The sequence below is a fragment of the Poecilia reticulata genome, linkage group LG10 (genome assembly GCF_000633615.1).
Source record: "Poecilia reticulata strain Guanapo linkage group LG10, Guppy_female_1.0+MT, whole genome shotgun sequence".
In the NCBI taxonomy this organism is placed as follows: Eukaryota; Metazoa; Chordata; class Actinopteri; order Cyprinodontiformes; family Poeciliidae; genus Poecilia; species Poecilia reticulata.
This window is the reverse complement of record NC_024340.1, coordinates 6,147,713-6,167,995: the sequence shown is the minus strand read 5'-3', so window position 1 is coordinate 6,167,995 and position 20,283 is coordinate 6,147,713. Positions and strand designations below refer to the sequence as shown.

General features: G+C 39.8%; 2 protein-coding genes across 4 annotated transcripts in view; one reads left to right on the top strand and one right to left on the bottom strand.

Moving 5' to 3' along the window:
- The first annotated feature begins 1,187 nt into the window (after positions 1-1,187).
- Positions 1,188-3,856, top strand: LOC103470997 (short coiled-coil protein A). The gene has a single exon (XM_017307222.1). It carries the CDS (start codon positions 1,917-1,919, stop codon positions 2,391-2,393), a length of 477 nt encoding a protein of 158 aa, XP_017162711.1. The 5' UTR covers positions 1,188-1,916; the 3' UTR covers positions 2,394-3,856.
- A 707-nt stretch (positions 3,857-4,563) lies between these two features.
- The window catches only part of zgc:154054 (Alpha-1,3-mannosyl-glycoprotein 4-beta-N-acetylglucosaminyltransferase B-like), a 45,581-nt gene continuing 29,861 nt past the window's right edge, over positions 4,564-20,283 (bottom strand). For all 3 annotated transcript variants that reach the window (XM_008419747.2, XM_008419746.2, XM_008419748.2), the window contains exons 7-15: positions 18,912-18,987; positions 16,818-16,932; positions 16,584-16,714; positions 13,790-13,897; positions 13,025-13,218; positions 10,504-10,582; positions 8,499-8,574; positions 7,340-7,452; positions 4,564-4,823 (exon numbers count right to left, since the gene is read on the bottom strand). In XM_008419747.2, the coding sequence (XP_008417969.1) occupies positions 4,806-4,823; positions 7,340-7,452; positions 8,499-8,574; positions 10,504-10,582; positions 13,025-13,218; positions 13,790-13,897; positions 16,584-16,714; positions 16,818-16,932; positions 18,912-18,987 (910 nt within the window). In that variant the 3' untranslated portion in view covers positions 4,564-4,805. The remainder of the gene's footprint in view (positions 4,824-7,339; positions 7,453-8,498; positions 8,575-10,503; positions 10,583-13,024; positions 13,219-13,789; positions 13,898-16,583; positions 16,715-16,817; positions 16,933-18,911; positions 18,988-20,283) is intronic.

Below are 20,283 nucleotides of genomic sequence, written 5' to 3'. Positions count from 1 at the left end.
TTTTTTTGCAAAACAAACTTATTTGCGCTTGTCAGAAATCTTTTCTTGCTATTCTAAGTTTTTGTTTGTGACTCAAAGTTTTGCTTGTGATTCTCACATGACGTCGTGAACAGGGCCCAAAATCGCAACAAAAGATTTCTGATGTGTGCAAATTAAAGTTTATGTTTGGCAAATAACTTTTTAAGTTCACAAGACAAAAATGAGTTATTTAATAATAATTTAAAAAGTTAAAGCTTTTTGTTTTAAAAACCAAGTTTTGATTACAATTTTATTTTACTTAACTGAGGTTTATTTATTTATTTTTCATTGAATAATGAACCAGACCCTAAACTTAAAAGTCTGGGTTTTCCCCTTCATTAATGACATGCTTTTATTACATACATTATATCTATCATGGTAGTTCAGGGTGAGTTATTTTTAATTCTAAATAAATATCCTTGTTGGACTTTTATTTAAGTGCTATTCTCCGTCAAGATACATTTACCTAACGCTAGAATAAATGCAATGTACATTATGCAGCAAAGGAAATTAGAAAACATATATCCATTTTGGAGATGACAGGTTTAGGACAGGCGATGTGCTCCTATTGCATAAGCAATACTGAAGAATGACTGATATCATTAAAGATACAGGGGAGAAGCTTTTTGGTTGTCTTGCTTTGCTAGCAAAGTCGTTAGCTAGCAGCTAGCTAATAGCACAACAACAGCCTAATGTCTGTGTGATAAAAAATACTGAATCGATAGATAAGAACAGTTTCTCCTCACCTGCCTGTCTCCTCCCGCTCAGTTGTTCTTCAGAGAAAGGCAGACGCAGAGGCCTGTCAGTGTCTGTTGTATTTCATTACCTCTCTGCTTAAACTGCGACTCCGAGCTGAAGCAGAAACGATACGTTCAAAGTTTCCCGTCATCTGACAAGTAGCAAGTCTACTCCACTTTATTCACCAAAAACGTTTTTTTTTTTATTCACCAAAAACTGTTCTGTAATCTGGAACGTTTGCTACGTTGAACTCCAGTTAGCCGCCTTATCTCACTGCGCGAGAGGCAACTGCGTCATGCTCCATGGGCAAAAGGTCAAAGGTAACAAGGCTTATTATGTTGTACAAGAAACCACAACAAAAAAACAAATAATTTTAGTAAATGTTATTATGTGTCAGAAGAGGGCTTAGGAAATTATAATACCAAAAAAATACATAAATTTGACCAAAAGGGCACTTGGGGGCAAGGAACAAAAGGGGCAGGTGCTCAAGCACCCCTTGACCCCCCCTCTGCACATACTTGGCATGGTGACTATGCAACATTACCTGAATCCTGAGTGTGAGTGTTTCTAATTGGTCAGTTATTCCTGGAATATTATTCCACATTTGTGTGGATCAGCTGGTAGGAAGTGGGGAGTTGCGAGTTGACAGAGTGATCTGGATGGTGGCAGGCAGCGGCAAACAACGAAACGTGCTGCAAACGCATGAGTGATCCAAACTCCAAAACACACATATGTAAACCAGCAAATCAACAGAAAAACAAACAAAAAAAAAAGACTGCAGTCCCAGGAAACAAGAGCAAGGGAGAAAATGCTGTGATTAGCAGAAATGGCTGACATGAAATGCTGCAAGCTCTTTCTGTAAAACAGAAGAGCTCTTGACCACTAGTGGGAGTCAACCAACAAATCACCTGGGGTCAGACTCTCAGTAAAGATAGAAAAGGTATTATTGAAATGCAATCTTTTACAATACATTACAGCAGTACATTTATGTAAATAACAATAGCTATTCTAGACTCTCACTAGTTGTACTGGGGTCTGCAGTTTTTCATGTTTGCATTTGTTAAAGCCATTTGCCCCATTTTTCCTTTTCTTTTATTTCCTGTGGTTGCAGTGTTTTTCTGTTCTATTTGTGTTTGTGTGTTTTGGAGTTTTCATCATCCATGTGTGTGCAGCAGCACGTTCGGCCGTTTGCTGAGTGTTTGCTCCTGTCGGCCACCATAGCTCTGAGTTTATTTATAAAGATCACATTCTGGTTAATATATAACCTGGAAATGATCATAAAATGTGTTTTTAATCCAGGTTATATTGCAAAGCACAATCAGTTATGTTTTTGTAACTTAAAATCTTTAGCTCCTCTGAATCGGTGCAGTTTCTTTCACTTTAGTTGCACAGTTCCACCTGACATTGTTTACTACCTTAGTCAACGTTTCTCTTCTGTAAGGCAAACAGCCTTGCAGACTGACATCCTGGACGTGGACTATGTGTGTGTTCCAGACCTGTCTGCCCGGGTGGATGCAGTGAAGGAGGAGAACCTGAAGCTGAAGTCGGAGAACCAGGTTCTGGGCCAGTACATCGAGAATCTCATGTCTGCCTCTAGTGTCTTCCAGACGACCGACACCAAGAGTAAACGGAAGTAGGCAGAACCTCTGACATCACAGGGCCCAGTCGGACCCGGAAAGGTCGCAGTGTCTGGCCTCATGGACTCTTTAATAGCATCTTGTCTGGGACATAATGCCAAGCCTGAATGTAAATATTGGTATTTATCTTCACTTGACCACTAGGGGGCAGTGTTGCTTTGTTTAGATAGGTTTTGGAGACGTCAGATACATAAGCTGGTTAGAAGGAGGAGGAGTCAGCCAGAGGATCAGCAGGGGATTGGATGAATCATGTTATGATGTAATGAGCTGTTTCATTTCTCAGCATATTAGTTTACTTGACTTTTTTTTCCTAAAATAGATTTCAAAACGGAGTTTGATTAATTTACACAATTATGCTAACTTTTCTTTTCGAACACAGGTGGAATTTAGGAAATCCAATTTATTTTTAATACCTGAAGCACTCACACTGTAAATACTGTGTTATAAACAAGATACATGACATCACTCAGGTAAACTACACATTTGCTACATAATTTAGTTAACAAAGCAGAAAAAAGAGAGGATAAAAATAAACCCGTTATCTCCATGATTTCAAAAATCTGCAGTTCATCTCGAGAAAGACGTAGGGCTGCAACTAATGGTTATTTTAGTAATCGATTAATCAATTATTCTGATGATTAATCAGACAAAAAAATTGGCACATTCTACAAATTTTTCCTTTAATCATGTAAGCCTTTTTATACATTAAGACAATTAATTTAAAAATAATTAAAAATAATTTTATTGCCAAAGATGCAGCACAGTAGCATACAGCATGTTTTAATAGCCATATTAACTTTTTTTGAGTCTATAGCTTCTAGTTAATGATTAGTCGACAATTATTTAATAACGATCACAATCACTCCAATTAATCGTTTGAGTCCTAGAAAGATATCAATGGCAGAAAATCAACTGAAGCTGCTGTGTAGCTGCTGAAGGTGAGTGCAGTCGGACAGTCTGTTTTCTTCATTCTTCATGGAGCCACTCAGACCATTGGTTCTGCAGTACCAGCTGCTCGCTCTGAAAGCCTGAGATCTGCCCACATCATCCTGACGGCCTGCAGAGAGTGCTGTGGCTCCAGTGCTTGTAAGCGCAGGTGGCTGGAAGGCAGAGAGACTGTTTATCTGCTGATTTCGCCACTCTGCGGCCGGAGAACAGCAGAAACAACACTTCCCTCTGGTGGTCACACATTCCATTACGTTCTGTTGTCTGAAACATGGAACCTCTGTCCGTGTTCAGGAACCCTCAGTGAGTCAGTATTAGTTCTGTTGTACAGGTGAAGCAGTCAGTGTTTCCTGCTGTGCTCAGTAACGTCTCGGTCTGTGCTTCCTGTGATTGGTAGCCATGTTGGATTTAAAGCATCCAGACTCTTAGAGGTCTTCTACCCCGTTGTGCTTGTTTATCGTTTTTATTATTTCTAATATTACTGACTGAATAAAGTTGTGATGGTTGTTTCTGATGAACATTTGTCAGGCTGTTTTTGTGCATTTAATAAAACATCAGACTGCTGGTACTGATGGTTTGACACAAAGGAGCTCATTTCTCATCATCTCAACTTCCACTCATGAAACTTAAAGCATTTATTCTGGATTTCCTGTCTCAGACTGACACAGATTAGATAATTATCCATGTTTTTCTTTTTTTTTCAAAAATCTGCCAGAAAGGTGGTTGATGCAGATTGACTATTTTTCTTTAATTACAGCAAATTATTACTGACAAAAGCTTACAAACAAAATAAGTACAACACAAATCTGTTTTTTACTTTCTCATTCATTTCACAGTAAACAGATTCAAAGTTATCAACTGATTTTAGAGATCCAAAATCTGCTTTTAATTCATTTATTAAAAGTGGCTAAATACAGTTGGTATTTATAAAAGCTGAGTGACCCAAATACTGTTCTTAAAGATCAGAAAATACTTTTTTTTTTGCAAACTTTAATAATGTGAAAACCTTGTTAAGATTTGGACTACTTTGAGCACCCTTACTTTAAATTCATGACTTCAAGTTGATCTCAATTGTTTGACATTTTCTGGGTCACTAACAGACTAGAAATCTTATCTGTGGGGAGTTGGTCTATATGAACACAGGCTTTTTGTTCGCTAAAGGTAATTTTTAACAAGGTTAAAGTAAGCCAAGTCAAAGCCTGAAGACATGAAAGGGAACCCTGACTTGATATTTCAAACATATTTATTTCTTAGAATAAAAATCTGTCAAAGTGCAAAAACATGTGTGACAAGTTATGTTTGTGCAAACCAATCAGTGGGTGGAGTGCTTCTTCCTCCATGGTTACTCAACATGAGTCAGATTTCTGTCTGAAGCTCCTCTCAGATCACCAATAGGTGATCTGCTCATCAGGCTTCAAAATGTCCCTGTAGTTAGAGTCTTTGTCCCGCAGAGGGCGCGCTTTGTCTTCATACCTTGATGTGAATCTGACGGGCAGAGGAAACCAGAATGACAGATCGTTTCAGTTTGGTTTCAGCATTACTAATGTTTGTTTCACATTTTTCACAGCTTTGCTGGAGGTGAAAACCTCCAGCAACCAACAGACATTCAGAGAAGAAGACAATATAATGTAATGTTTATCTGAAAATGATCAAATAATATGAACCAGAGTAAATTTAGATATTTATAAGAACAAGTTGAACCGGTTTCTGCTGCTTTACCCGTAACTTTAGTAGCAGCCAGACAGTTACCAGAAGGTAACATTTTCTTATTTGTGCAGCATCTAAAACCTGCAGACCAAACAGGTCTGAGCTGAAAACATGACGGGCAGACGAGAAGTTGAGAGTTGTCTTTATCACTACCGTCTGCTTCCTACATGTTTCTGAGCTCAGACATGTTGGATGTGTTTCTACTTGCCCATCTGTGCATTATCTTTCATCCCAAGAAACAATACCCTGCATAGCAAACGCAAGACAATACAAACCCAACAGCAGCTGAAAAATGTTTATCTTATCTGCCTCTCTGGTGGTAACCATGACTAAGAATATCTTCTACCCCCCACAGCTTCCCTCCACATACAGACAAACTAAACCATAGCAATGAATCTGGACACGCTCCAAAGTTCTCAATCCAACCATGGACATGGTTCACTTCTGATGGGTCCCTCACCCTGGAGAAACTATAATGAAATAAGCCAGGATCAAAGCTGTTGATCCTGGCTAATTCTGTAATGTATCAACATTACAGAATTTGTCTGGTTGTGTCCCTGTGACACAAACAGTCTTTGTCTAGACCTCATGGATCTGGTGAAAGATCAGACTGACCAGAAACATTATGCGTTTAGTTATTAAGTGACCAGACCTTCTATTGAGACGTAGAGAATAATTAGCTAGGTTAACTCAGGAGGCGAGGTAGAGAAGAAGGGAGGGGGGATTATATCACCACAAAACATCAGAGGAAGTTCCAGTAACTATTAAACTGGGCACCTTCTCTGTGGACTTCCTGAAAATACTGACGACACGTCTGACACATTTGTGTTTCGGTTGTGTAATCAGGTGAATGCAGATCTATCTGGGTAGATCATTTATGTGTAGATCTATACCAAAGTATAGGGCTTCCTCAATCACTTTCAGTTAAGGATCAAAAATCTCAAAGGAAACATAAACGCTGTTGCAACTCATCATTCAAGTAACTTCTGACTGAAGACAGTCTCATGACTGTCATGACATGCCAACAGCTCAGTCTCCAGGCAGACAGTAGAAACATGTCCTGGATGACAATCATCAGTTATTAGCAGATCTGCTAATCCACCTCATTTACTTTTGCCGCTCCTCTTTAAATCTCTGTCAAACCGTATGGTTAGAGATGTTGAAGTAGGGGATAAGATCCCTCCTCATAATCAACTTCCTGCTCTGAAGCCTGTTCAGCTCCTCTGGGATTTATCACTCAGGTATTATTTTAGTTTTTAAGATGCTAGTTACCTCCTATATTTTTCTAAAACCCATACGTTGTTCCCATGGTTATACATCATAACATCTGTCCAAAAGTTTAAAAAAAAATACTTCTAGCTACACATCTAAAAACAGAGGGAATATTCATCTAAACATTCAACAACTCAACCTGAAACTGATGAACAAGACCAGAAACAGAAGAAAGCAGAACTACAGAACTGATCCAGCAACAGAAACTTTTAAAGGAAGTTGATTCTAACAGGTTATTTTGTGTTCAATTCAATGCCACCAGTATTAATATCATCCCGACTGAGTTGAATACGGGCTCAGGGAATGTTACACAGGCTCATCTAAATCCTGACTTTCAACTTCTGGAAGTATGAGCCCTGATTTAAACTCACCATCCTCTCCTCATAAGTCTTTGTACTTCAACAGTATAGTCTTTATACTGTTGAAGTATAAAGACTATCGTATAAAAAAATTATCAGAAGAAAACCTCCATAAATTCTCTCTGTGTTTATGTACATACACACAGTTAGTGAGATGTGTAACCATGTGGAATTAAACACCTGGCCGGTGTGAACAAGACCCTGAAATCCGATCACTCGGATTTTAGGGTCCGATGTTGATGCCATGGCTGAACAAACTGAACAAACCTCTGGAACATTAGGTCTTGTTGGCGGCTTGTATACTTGTAACGTGATAGTGGTGGATTAAATTGTTCTTAAACTTGTCTTTTGCTCTCGCATAATTTAAACACAAACTCCAAACTGTTTGAATAGAAAAATTGGTTTGTGAGTTAAAAATCATTTCTGAATTGAATCGTGACCCTAAAAATCAGAATTGAATCACTAGACATTGAAAGGTTTGTATCTCTACGCCTCTGTCACCAGTCCGTGATGTCATCCTGTCAATGTGGGCAAAAACATCTCTATGCCAACAAAGACCAAAGGCGTATATGAAAGGAAAATATGTGCAAATTCTCTTATATATTTATAAGAGGTTTGTTGATGAACAGTGACTCGGCGTTCCTATGGGAACCGGGTTCTGACCTCGCTCAGCAGAGCCCAGACGTCTGAGTTGGAGTGAACCACCAGGCGCAGAGCTGAGATGGGCTGCAGAACTTCATCGATTTCTCCTTCAGCCACTCCGTTGTAAAATTTATCTGCAGCAAACACAGCTGGTTACCTGCTGCTGTCACAATCAGTACAAATAATTCAGCTCCTTTTTAAATAAGAAAAACATTTTCTTGCGTAGAAATGCAACAGTGGCCTTCCTGTAGTATACGCTTGATTATTTGCAGGTTAATTGGTTAATTTTTGCATTAACCAATTATTAATTAGACAGCAAAAGGTTAATAGGATTTTTGAGTTTGTTTACTCTAGTTAATTAATAAATTAGTTGACAATTACTTTAATAATCGATTAGTCATAACTAATCATTTCAGCCCTAGACTCTAGCAGGGTTTAGCGTTTCGTTTTCACACAATATTAGTATCACTGCTCTTTGTATAGCCTGCAGCCATTTACACAGACACCGTTACCATGCCGATACTGACCCTTTGCTTCTTTTTGGAGATGATTAATTACTCCTGATCGACAGCACCTCTAGAACAACGCTGGTCTGGAACATATTTGGTGTAAATGTTTTTATCCTCAAACTTCCACTTCCTGTCAGCTTATTCTTCTGGAAAAGGAAACGGTATTCGTGGAGCAGGCCTGACATCAGAAAGGTCCGACTCCATCCAGTATCACTGTTTACAAGCTGCTCTGCCTTCACAACATGCATTCCCACAGACTTCCTTCTGCTCACAGAAGAACCTCCATGGCAGGTGGCCTAATGCATGCTGAGTAATCAGTTATGAGGCTTGATAACTGATAAATTTCCTGTGGATGAGGTTCATGTCTGTGTTTTATAAAGGGCCATGCAAACGTGATGGCACCTGTTCCATAAAGTCAGGCTGTTTATGGTCTGCTGCACACTACATAATATGACTGGAGGGAGTCCAGTTCAGTAAATGCCATGCTAAGAAGGCTCCTTTTAGTTTAGTCTGCAGGCTGGATGCTGTCTTCGCCAAACACCCGGAGACAATCCAGCTTATTAAGACTAATTCTGCTCTTCTTCCATACCTTTGCTTGTAGTGGTGCAGAGTAAGATCCACCTGACACATTAAGGGCACCATGTTATGGATTCAACATGTCATTTACTCACCAATAACAATGAAGCTGCTGTCAGATTGCTTGTATTTAGATGGTGAGCCAGCCAGGAGCTTCTCTGCAGCCGTTGTCTACGAGACACAAACACAGAGGAGTCAGAGGACAGAGAGATGCCTAGTAACCATGTTTTTACCCCAGCACAGAGAGGGACGCCATGTTTTACCTAATGACTGGTGAAGTCTTAACATGATTGTTTATTGCTAGGGTTTGAAAAGAAGGGTGCAACAAGCAAACCCAGAAATATGAATGAAGTGGAGGCCAGAGCTAATCAGCTGGTGTCTGCTCTGGCTGAATAGTGGTGGTCATAGCCAGTTTGGTGCCCTGGGAGAACCACCCTGAACATTTTATGAAGCAAATCTGTTTTCACTTTTTAGAATCTGTTTGATTAAACAATGAATCATCTTATGGACTAACAGCCAGTCCTGGAACTGGTTGCACAGCAAAAATAACTTCAGGTTCAGAAAGCTGGATGCGTGCCAATAAAATCAACCCAAATTTGCTTAATTGTGGGAGATTGGCCTACATGTGCATGTGGAACTAATCTTATATACTACTGCGAAGTTAGCTACTATACCCTACAATACCCTTCACTGAGAGGGGGCTGATTGATAGACCCACCCACCAGATCACATCTACATGTGCCCTTAACAACAGTCACTCCACTGTTGCTAACGTAGAACATTTCTGTTCAGCCAAAACATTGGTTTTGATCAAAATTACAATCAGGCAGGACAGACTTCGTAAAGATCTGCGATCGGCCAGAAAACTGCAATTGGTGCACCTGTAATCACCATGGTAACTAGTATTACTCCTGGACAGCTTTTCAGTTTACAGATCAAATCTAAGAAAACGTCACCTCTCCATTGATGTCCTGTAAATGGTTAAGGACATTTTGTTTTTGTTAGATATTGGAAGATCTCATTGTTCATCCAACTAAAGTCGTTTTACCTGAGGCCTGGGTTGACTAAGTGCTGCATAGAACAACTTAATTAAATATGATTGAGCAGTGGGATTGGTTAAACTAGATCTCTTAAAATGAGCCCGAATATTTTAAGAGAAGCAACATATCAGTATTTTCTTGATAAAGCCTTCATATATGACTTTATCTTGCTGTTCCAGCCTGATGCGGCGCTGTTTGAAGTGGACGACTGTGACTTGTACAGTTCATCAAGTAAAACTGGTTTCTGTGAGCTTTTCAAAATAAGGGTTTTATCTTTTGAGTGTACCATTTTCTTCTATTTTGTTCACTGAGTTTCATTCAATCTTAACTCGTCTGTTTCACACAGCAGTGATTGTGAACATTGGAATTTCTCACCCCATGCAGACAGACTGAATCCTCCGACAGGCTGATAACGCCTCCGTCTTCTCCATCATCACCTCCAGGTCTTTGTTTTTGTTCTGGGGCAGATTCTCATTTTCAATGTTTTCAGCAACTTCAATCAGAAGAAGCTTCACTAAATCGGTTTACTTTCATTTTTTGTTGTTGATTTGGCCAAATTACCTTTGACTTAAGTTTTGTCACTTTTTAAAAAATACCCAATTTCTAGAATCATTTCAATATTCTGATGTAATAAATTTAAAGAACATAGTTTTCCTTGCCAGCTGTTCCTGCCGTGCAGCAGTTCCCTTTGGCTGCAGTGCAACCTGAAGCCTGGGGACTAGACTTATCTCCTGTAATGTGGCTTCTCTCTTATCTTCCACTCAGGGATCCAGTGTCTGTCTAACTTTACTCAAAGGTCAGCTGTCACATAAACACTTTTCCCTTTTAACGTGCCTCAAGTGTGGCTGAACAGACACACAGTGCTGTGGGTGGTGCAGTGATAACAGATAGCTTGTTCTGGTGGGTGTTTCCTGTTACATTGCCACTCTTTCCTAAGGCATCAACACCTGCAATGAAAACCAAGACTCTGGGCGCCGTCAGCAGGTAGAGCAACCAGAGAACCAACATTCACATGGAGCAAGCATGCACCCCCCTCCCCCCACACACACAGGTAACTCACATTGCTGGAGAGCACTTCCACTGTGGTGTTGTGGAATTTATCCCCCACTGTCTGGCTGTTTCCACAACGAAACACATACCTACAGGAAAAACAGACATTTTTATTGACCAATAACTCAGTAATAGTGGTGGACTAGATTACCATAATGCTTAATTCAGTTTATTGCAGGGTCTGTAATTAATAAATTGCAATTAATCACATTTTATCAAAAACTATATCGACAAAATGAGCAACATTTTCATTCAAGAACCCTTTTTGGTGCTAAATTATTGAGTAATCAGACAACTCAGCTCACCAACAAAGATATTTGTTATTTTAATTCTGTTATTTAGATTATTCCACCATCAGATTGGTGCAAAGTTATTCTATCCATTCCAGAGTTTCAGGAACTCCTGATCATTTATGGAATGTCTTTAGACATGTGGACTGTAGATGATGACGTTAAGAGTCTGTGCTGCTGCTATATGTTTAGCATTCAGATAACATTCTAGGCTTGAATAGCTATGCTGATAAGCTAACTCCTTTTAGCACTACAATAGTCTCTTCCCAGGGCGCGGTATAGGGGGGAAAAGTGATGACAATTCTAGGGGCCCTGACCAACAGGGGGCCCTCCCCAATTTAATTATTTATTTTTTGTTCATAGAAATTAAAACAAAATATAAAAATCTGGGCCCTGTCAATTACAAAATTAATCATATTGTATTTTCAGAGATTGTTTTAGCAGTAAAAATGTAATGTTCCCACTCCCAGATAAAAAAACACACATCCATATTTGCCCTGAACACCCGCCTATCTGCGTTAAATGGTTCCTGCTTGGAGTACTTCACCGTGACTCTGTTCAGCTGCAGACAGTGGAAGACACGAATGATTGTGGCAGTTACTATACTGCTTAAAAAAATTATAAATTCAGGTTTTCAAAAAAAGAGAGGGAGAAATAAAAAAAGTCAAGAGTGTTAATTTATAACCCAGTTTTTCTCCATGAGAGGTGAGTAGACTGTGTGAGATTGTCAAACATTTAGCATAATTAGCTTAACTACAAACTACTGTTTGCCTCCATTTCACAAACATTTAATGAATTAAGGAAATAAATTACCAACATATTCATATATTTAACTTGCCCCTTATACTTTTTACCATTTAACAGATGAGTCAGTCAGCAGCAGCTCTAACCCACGTCCCCCCTGACCCGTTCTCTTCTGAGTGTAATTAAAGCTTTCACTTTTTTATCAATATTTTTTCACAGATTTTTTTAAAACTGTCATTATGTTGTGACAGTATGGTATGAGAGGTAATCTGTGAAAAATCTATTTCCTCTGCCTTCTCCCAGTGCTAGAAACAACCAGTCAGTGTCAGGAGAGTTTAGTGCTGTCAATCTCATGTGCTGTCAAGTTCATCATTCCTTCCCCTCGATTTGTGCCATGCTGCAGTTAGCATAGCACAGAGCTCTGCAGATTGAAACTGTGAATGCTTTGTTTAGTTAGCATAGCTACCAATAACGGCAGATAAACGGTTTCTTGTAACGATWCGTTGTTTCTTTACCATTAGCACATTTAGCAGTGAGTGAATGAGGCTAATTCACAGCACTAAGAGCGTCCTACTAGTTCTGATTGGTTGTTTTGGTCAGAACGGTGCATTACTTTAACCAGTAATAGTAATTCAGGAAGGAGATGGAGGAGATTGATACATATATATATATTTTTAAAAGGTTTTGTTGGCTCTAGTGGCCTTTATTTGAAAGTAGTTTGACAAGAAAAAGGGTTATGAGAGAGGGGGAAGACATGCGGCAAATGTCACCAGGTTGGGAATCGAAACTGTAACCACTGGCATGAGGACTAAGGCCTCAATACATGGGTTGTGCTTTGATCCAGTACCACCACAGCACCTGAAATTGATTGTTTTCACAGATCATATGTCTCAGAAACTGCTACGACATCGTGAAAGCTTTAACAAATATGGAGACAACATATTTTTTATTAAAGTTATCTACTGCAGCTTGAATAAAATGCAACTACCTAGCTTTTTTGAGAAGTTTGGATTGCTTTATGTATAGTTGCACATTGCTTTTGACTGTTGCTCATGGGGAGAGACATTTCAGTGTTAGAGCTTGGCTAGCAGTAGCCTCAATTGCCTTAGGTCACAGAAATTATTGGCGGCGTCTGAACATGATTCAAAGTTTTGCCTGTCAGAAAATTTCTGCGAAAACAACAGAAAATATGCTCAATATGCTCAGTTATGATACACATAAAGGGTAAAGTATAAGAAGCAAACACACCCTAAAACAGTTGATTTAAGATTCAACTGTTTCAGTTGAATCTTAAACCATCTGTTCAGTAAACACAGTTTACTGAGAACTCACTAAACTGACTGTGTGTTCAGTCAGTTCAGAAGCTTTAAATTCTGTTTCAAGACTGGCTCAAAATGCAGAAAGTATCATCTGCTCACACTTCCCCATCAACAGTATATCAACAGGCTGTTAATCATCTCCCCATCAGGCTGATCAAAAAGCTAAAACACGACTGACCCAGCTATGCGGATGGGCTGAGGGAAGCTGAAGAGGATGTAGTCGCCCTGGACCGGTGTCAAAGCCCACATGAAGTCACCTCCTTTGTAAAGCCGCTCCAGGCTGTGCTGCTGGTAGTGCTTCATGCTGGTGTTCACCGCAGCAGCTGGGTTACTGTGAACCTGAAACAAACCCTGCTTCCCAAAGTCCTTATCCTGCAGCGGAGGAGAGGCAGGAGGGAATAAGATGAACGTGGTATCAGACGAGGAAAGCAGCATTTCCACTGCCATGAACAGTGCGAACTCTAGCAGGGGAGATGGATGGTTGCTTCTTCCTGCTCCCTTTTCGAACACCTGCAGTTTTGCTTTATAAAATATCTTGCGGAAAATGTTTAGCCATTTTTAAAATTATTATTATTTTCTTATTTTTGAAATTGTGTGAAACAAAGACAGACTGCTACCACAGATTTTTCCTAAGCACAGCATCACCATCCACAGATTGTAGGATTATATGAGTAACTACAGCATTTAAATTCCCTTTGGGAAAAATTAAAGTCTTTTGAAGTTGCATCAGTTCTCTGTCAGGATTTCAATTTTTCATCCAGAAAATGTTTTTGTGATAAAGTGAAAAAAATAAGTATGATTGGATCGATTCCATCTCCCCATGGAGTCATTTAAATGTAATCAATGAAGCTGTCTGGTGCTTTTGTGGCACTCTGACGTTAGCTCCACACAGACAGAGGTCGTGACAGAGACGTGACAGGTCAGAGGTCAGAGGTGCACTCACCTTCAGACGCTGCAGTTTTCCAGGCAAAGAGGAATGAAGGCCAACATGCTGGAAGAGTGAGGGTTTATATCTCCTCTTCAGCATTGCCTTCTGTAAATCACAGTGTTTCTGCAAATGAAACCCACTGATTATTAGTGAGAGCAGAGATCACGTGTTGGAACACCCAAGATAGTCATTATTATGCTGATATGCTGCATGCAGAAGCTGAAGATAAAATCAAAAGCCTCCAAAAGGTTAATGAACACATCTGGAGAGATCCAGGACTAGATCCCCATCAGGAATCCAGCCCTGATGGGGATATGTTGGTCACTTTTTGATCAAGTGATCAAAAAGCACTTGAGATATCAAAAAGCTGATCAAAAAGCACTTGAGACAGCACTTCCCGTCTCCTGTGAGACAGGAAGTCTCACAGGAGACAGGAAGTCTCCTGTGAGACAGGAAGTGCTGTCAAATAAAGTATTTTATTTGGAAAAGTATCAACTTCTACCTTCGTTCAACTTCTTTCCAGCAAAGACCACAAAATCTAGTGGTGCAGTCATTAGAGATGACTGCAGTTCAGTCATCTCTAATGCACTTACTTGAACTGAACCACTAGCACTAGCACAGCTAAACCAGAAGGTTCAATCACCTCATGACTCATTGTCCAGGTCTTAGCAGCCTGCCCTGGCGATTCACCTGTTTATACTTGGAGCATGTGGTGGGGTGAGCTGTCAATCAAGAAAACCCGGAGTGGAGTTTTATGGAATATCAATTAAGCGGAATGGATTCTTCAACAAAGTATTTGAAATGTGGTCTTATTTTATTTTAAATGTGGGGAAGAGGGATCAACACAAACCTCACTGGCGCAAGAATTGTACCGAAGCACACCTAAAATCCACAAACTGGTGTAGGTTCCTGGGAAGACCAGATGCTGAAGGACAAAGGAGTGCATCGTCTACGGATATGCTGGATCCGTTAGCAAGGCAACGCAAGGCAAGACAAGGCAAGGCAAGGTTAAGGTAAGGTAAGGTACTTTTATTTATATAGCACATTTTCACATTTTTAGCAACAAGGCAGTTCAAAGTGCTTTGCAAGGGTGAAGGGGGGTGGTTTGATGGCTTTAAGGTGGGAGATAACCAGGCACTCACAAGACTTCATAAGGACAGAGAAAAGGTTTGAAGCCCTTTAGTCCTCGGGTTTTCATGACAGAATTGATGGTGGAGGTCTTGTAGCAGACCAGACCATAGCAGGGTTCGGTAGGTATTAAAAATGATGCTAAAGACTGGAAACACATTGCTTCAGGGTAGAACACAGACCAGCTGGACTAAATAAAAGACTCGGGGTTTACACCTGAGGGGTGTGTGACTGCAGAAGCCAAGAAGAGAGACGCTGCCATGTGGCTCCAAAGTTTTCCTGAAGAAGTTACATTTTCTGGCTTTAAGAGAAAGTTTTGTGATTCAGCCATGCTGAGAACGAGGACAAAGTTTTCTCTGGAATTGTTGGAACCACCAGACGTGCTGACAGGAGTGTCTTAGGCCTGGCGGAGAATATGGTGTAACATCTCTTGTTTCAGTTTACATCAAGGATGAGATATTTTGGGCCCAGTGTTATTTCTAAGCACTAGGGAGTTAACTTTAAAGCACCAAACCTTGCAGGAAGATTTACGTCAGGGAGCCTTTGTCTCCTATAATGACTGTTGCATGTGGTGACTATGATCTGGTCTCTGTCCCCACTCACACATGCTTCTTCTTTTTCCCTTTTCTAGACATCCGAGTTTGGATGATAACCAGGGTTTGTCATTGTTGGGACTCACCCTGGTGTGTGACGGTACACAGCACTCCCTATTAAAAAGCCTCTGTGTATTTCTCCAGGCTGCAGTCCTAAACACATCCCAGTCAGAGCATGCCTGCAGGTCCTCCACAGCCTCAGTGGTCCACTGCTACTATGTCCTCACAACAGATTTAGAAAGCTGGAAGTCTTGTCCGTATCAGGGGTGTACCCATAAACCGTCCCTGAATTCTTCTTTTTGGGAGATCGATAGGGAAATATTGATCTTACTCATCAATCTTCTCTACCTCACAAGGGTCTGAAAATCAGCCAGTGTTTCCTTCTGACAGACCTGCCCACCAGGTCACATGCTCCATGAACAGTAGTCCACCCACTGTTGCCAACTTAGTGACTTTGTTGCTATATTTCGCAATTTCTCAGACCAAAAAAAAATTTATTAAAAAAAAGGGGTCGGGGGGTAATCGGCAGGTCAGGCTTTTTATAAGCAGGCGATTGGCCAGAAATGTGCACTCTGCACCAGTACAGCATTGTAAAACACACCAACAGCTTCACAAACATGGTCAAACATGTAGAAACAGCTTTAACTTGTTCAGTCAGTGCAGATAGGAGCATAAACAGCTAATATAATGTAAATAATAAAGAAACTGAAACTGACTAAACAATAGGTTTGGTCAAACATGGAAAAATAAACTACAACAAACCAAATGGTTCAGAAAGTGAAATTAGGAATTATAGATATAACGTAAAAATAAATACTAGAGCATGACATCACTCGGAGCACAAAGAATAGAATTAGACTGAATAGATCTGCCCTTGTGGATCGGACACATCACTGATGTGGAATATTTTTCCACATCAGGACCGATATAGATATTAATACCAGATTGGTGCCTCTCTAATAATCATGTAGTAAATGAAATAATTCTCAGCAGACTGACGGAACATTAATGTTTTAACAAAGTGAAAATAACAGAGTATGACTAAAGTATTAAAGCTCTTGGGGTCTGGTTGGGGTCAGCAGACTTACATTATCTTTCTCTGGGTTGCAAACCTTCACCCACAGAATGTGATCCAGCAACCAGTCGATAGGCTTGTCTTTGTGGAACATGAGGAAGAACTCGGCTATCAACGGGAGGTCTCTGGTCTTAAACATCTTACCTGGAAACCACCCCCCCCCCAAAAAAAAAAAAATCAGAATATGCTAGAACCAAGCCTCTGAGTAGGTTTCCCTCTGCGATGCTTTGAGGAAAGACAAACACACCTATAAAGCCAAGCTGGGAGAATTCCAGGTAGAGCCATTCGTTAGAAGATGCCTGTGTGGCGAATGCCTTCATGTCGCTATAGTAACCGCTCTTTGCAAAAACGTCGTCTTCCAACTAGAAAACACACGGATAGTTAGAGACTCACTTCCAGAACATTTTGTAGAGGAATGAAATAGTGCTGGAATAGAACACAGTGTAGCATTAACTGATGAGTCAAAGAAAGGCTGAGGGAAACATCACGCCACATTTGGAATCCTAAAAGTCCCGTAGCTTTAAGAAAATCTTGACTGTCACTTCTTCAACAAGATCACAATTCATCGGTCTGGGGTCAGAGGTCAGTGTGATGGACCTGTCAGGTAATTAATTGTTTGAGCTGCTTAATGTTAGTCACTCAGGGCCACATTTGTTTGCCTTCTGGTTTGTTTGGCCATTTTTTCCCAGAGTAAATATTTGCAAAGCATTATTTTGCGTCATTTCTTTTGTCATAACCCCAGAGCCAGGTTGTGACAGCAACAACCTAATTTCAAATATTGATCGGCATAAGCCAGAAACTATTAATGTTTTTTTTCCTGTTTTTTTTTTCATGCTTTTGTCAAACGTTTCAAAGCTCTGCTTTGTGTGACGTACTTAACTGAAACATTGTTTCTTCCTAACAATGTTAGGAATAAACATAGTTGAATATTAAATCTATAGACCTGTTTAATAAATTAGAATATTATGAAAAAGTCCCAATTATTTCAGGAACTTTAACACCAAGTGAAATTACATAGATTACACGCAGATGGAAGCCTTTATTTCTATTAATTGTGATGATTTCCACTTAAAGTTAATAGAAACATGAAATTTAGAATCAACCACCAGTACAACTCTGTTTCTATTCTGAAAAGGATTTTGCTGCACCAAGTCAGAACTCTGACCAATGGTACTAAAGCTTTCTGCTGCCAATATCATTTCGACATCTGGGTATGAATGGAACTGCATCTCAAAGCCTCACTCATTTAATCTCTAATGACACAGTATAGAGATTTGTAGACAGGAAAGTTAGGTGTGATTTTAATTTCTTATATTAAATTCTTATTTTATTGATTGTAGAAGCTGTATGTAAATTTTCCCCTGCTAAAGCCTGCTAATAAAAATGTATTAAAAATATCTAATTAGAGTTGTGGACAGTTAAATTAATTGAGTCATTTCATGAGTTCTTTCTTCTGATTAAGGTAAAACCAATTAGGGAGCTTCGGACATTTCTTTGGTGTTAATAAAATAATGACCTCGAGACTCTCTAAAATTTATCTAGACTACAACAAGTGCACGTTATTGATAGAGAGAGAGCTACCGCTAACAGGAGCAGTTTCTGGAACTAAGCAGCTGTTGCTGCTCAGTTGACTGTTTTATTAACTGAAAAAGGTCATAGCTTCTGGATCGGAGGTAGTCAGAGTCTAGACGCATCTCTCTCGACAACAGTTTAAACAGATTGTCCTCTACATACTCAGCTGGAGTAATATTCAGGAATTAGAGGTTTTCCGGACCCGTTAGATGGAGAGATGGCCAGTAGTCGGTCTGTGAGAATTGTGAGGAGGTGGATATGGCTGACTATAACAGACTATTAAGTCAGACCAATAAAAAAACATATTTAATACAGAAATGTGGGCTTAATTAGAAATATGTTCAATACCTACTTAAAGGTTGTTATTTTCAAGAGATACTTTAAATTTGACAATCGGGCCTGAACTCATTCAAATTAATTGAATATGACTGTATGAGGCAAATCTACATTTTTTTGTGCATATTTTGAACAAACTGTAAAGTGTGACATTTAGAAAACATATGAAAACATATCATATGAACAAACATATTCATCTGTAATTTAAACTGTATTTCATATTTAATGGAAATCTATAGCAATTGCAAAATTGCGTTTTTTCCAACATTTGCGGATTAACGACAAAGTTTTGTGCACATTTGTAATAGAAACGCAACTGCTGAGTCCACTGCTTTTCTGACACCACTCACAGGTGACATAACTCCAGTCTTGATGTTCAAAATGTCTCAGACATGAAATCTGCAGTTGCTTCATGGTAGAAGTCTAAAATCACCTGAACATAGTACGTTCCTTTGTCCTGTGCGTACAGCATGAGGAAGCTGTAGTCCAAATTCTGCTTAGTTCGCCATCTGCAAAACCAAACAAAATAAATGACTGAGTCCTGTGTATCTGTGAGATAAGCAACACACATCATTCTAACATTCTTATCACACAGAAATGTTCATCATCAGGCAAGCTGTGGCAGGCACAAGTATGCAGCAGAGCAGGAAGTGACGTAATCAGACAGCGAACCTCCTCATCAGTCTAACCGTGCTCAGCTGAATGAAGTGACAAAAGAAAAATCAGAAAAAAAATTGTCCTTCTGATCAGATCAACAGCAGAGCTACGCAGGAACGGATGAAAGGCTAACAAGATGCCATATAAATGTGACTCAGATTTTAACATGGTATTTTATGTCGACTTTAAAAAAAAAATCTTTAGAAGTCAAAAAGTGGAAATGATTGAGTGGATATTTTCTCTGTATTGTATGACAGCAAACATTACTGTTACAGTATGAAAGCAGTCTGTTTCTAATAAAAATCCACAGTTCACTCAACCACAACCCTGCAAAAACACTATATCTTAGCAAGTATTTTTGGTAAGATTTGAATCTGTATATAGACAACTAAATTTACAAGTAACTTGTCAGCAAAGACTTGTTCCTCTGGCAGATTATTTCACTTACAACATGGGAAAATGTCTTCTTCTAACAGAAATAACCTGCCAGTGAAACTATTCCTTTTGTTGAAAGTGAATATTAAGACATTTTTGACTTAAAACAAGCTCCCATATCTTGCATATCTCACTTGCAAGTGAGTTTTAAGATATTTCACTAAAAACTGGATCAAAAATACTTCAGAGGTTTTAGAATGAAGAATTGGGTGAAATTGGGCAGATGAGCAGAATGTTTTTATATGAATGATTTTAGCAACAAATATTCACTCAGACTTACTTTGTGCAACAGAAAGTATGTTATCCTGACTGCTTTCAGTTGCTGGCTGTAAAATGTAAGCTTTAAAGCTAAATTCAAGCTGGGAAGACTCCAATCAACTCGCCGGCCTCTTCCATTACCCCGCACACGCTTCAATCAACAAGCACCCGAGCGCAGCCACTCAAGCCAATCACCTCACAAGAGTTCCTTCAAAAGCACCAACAAAGATGGGCTCTCCAGCCTTTCAGCCGCGCTTCGACCAACCTCCTTCCCCATCTCCACCTCCATCCGGGCGAGCACCTCAGTGTTCCCTCCTTCCTAGGCTCTTCTCCACCACCAGTGTCTGGACCCGGGGGCAGTGGCGCAAAAAGTGGGTATGCAGGGTATGCAACGCATAGGGGCGCAGCACCAGAGGGGGCGCCAAAACCCCGTCTGGAGGGGGCGGCGCGCCGAT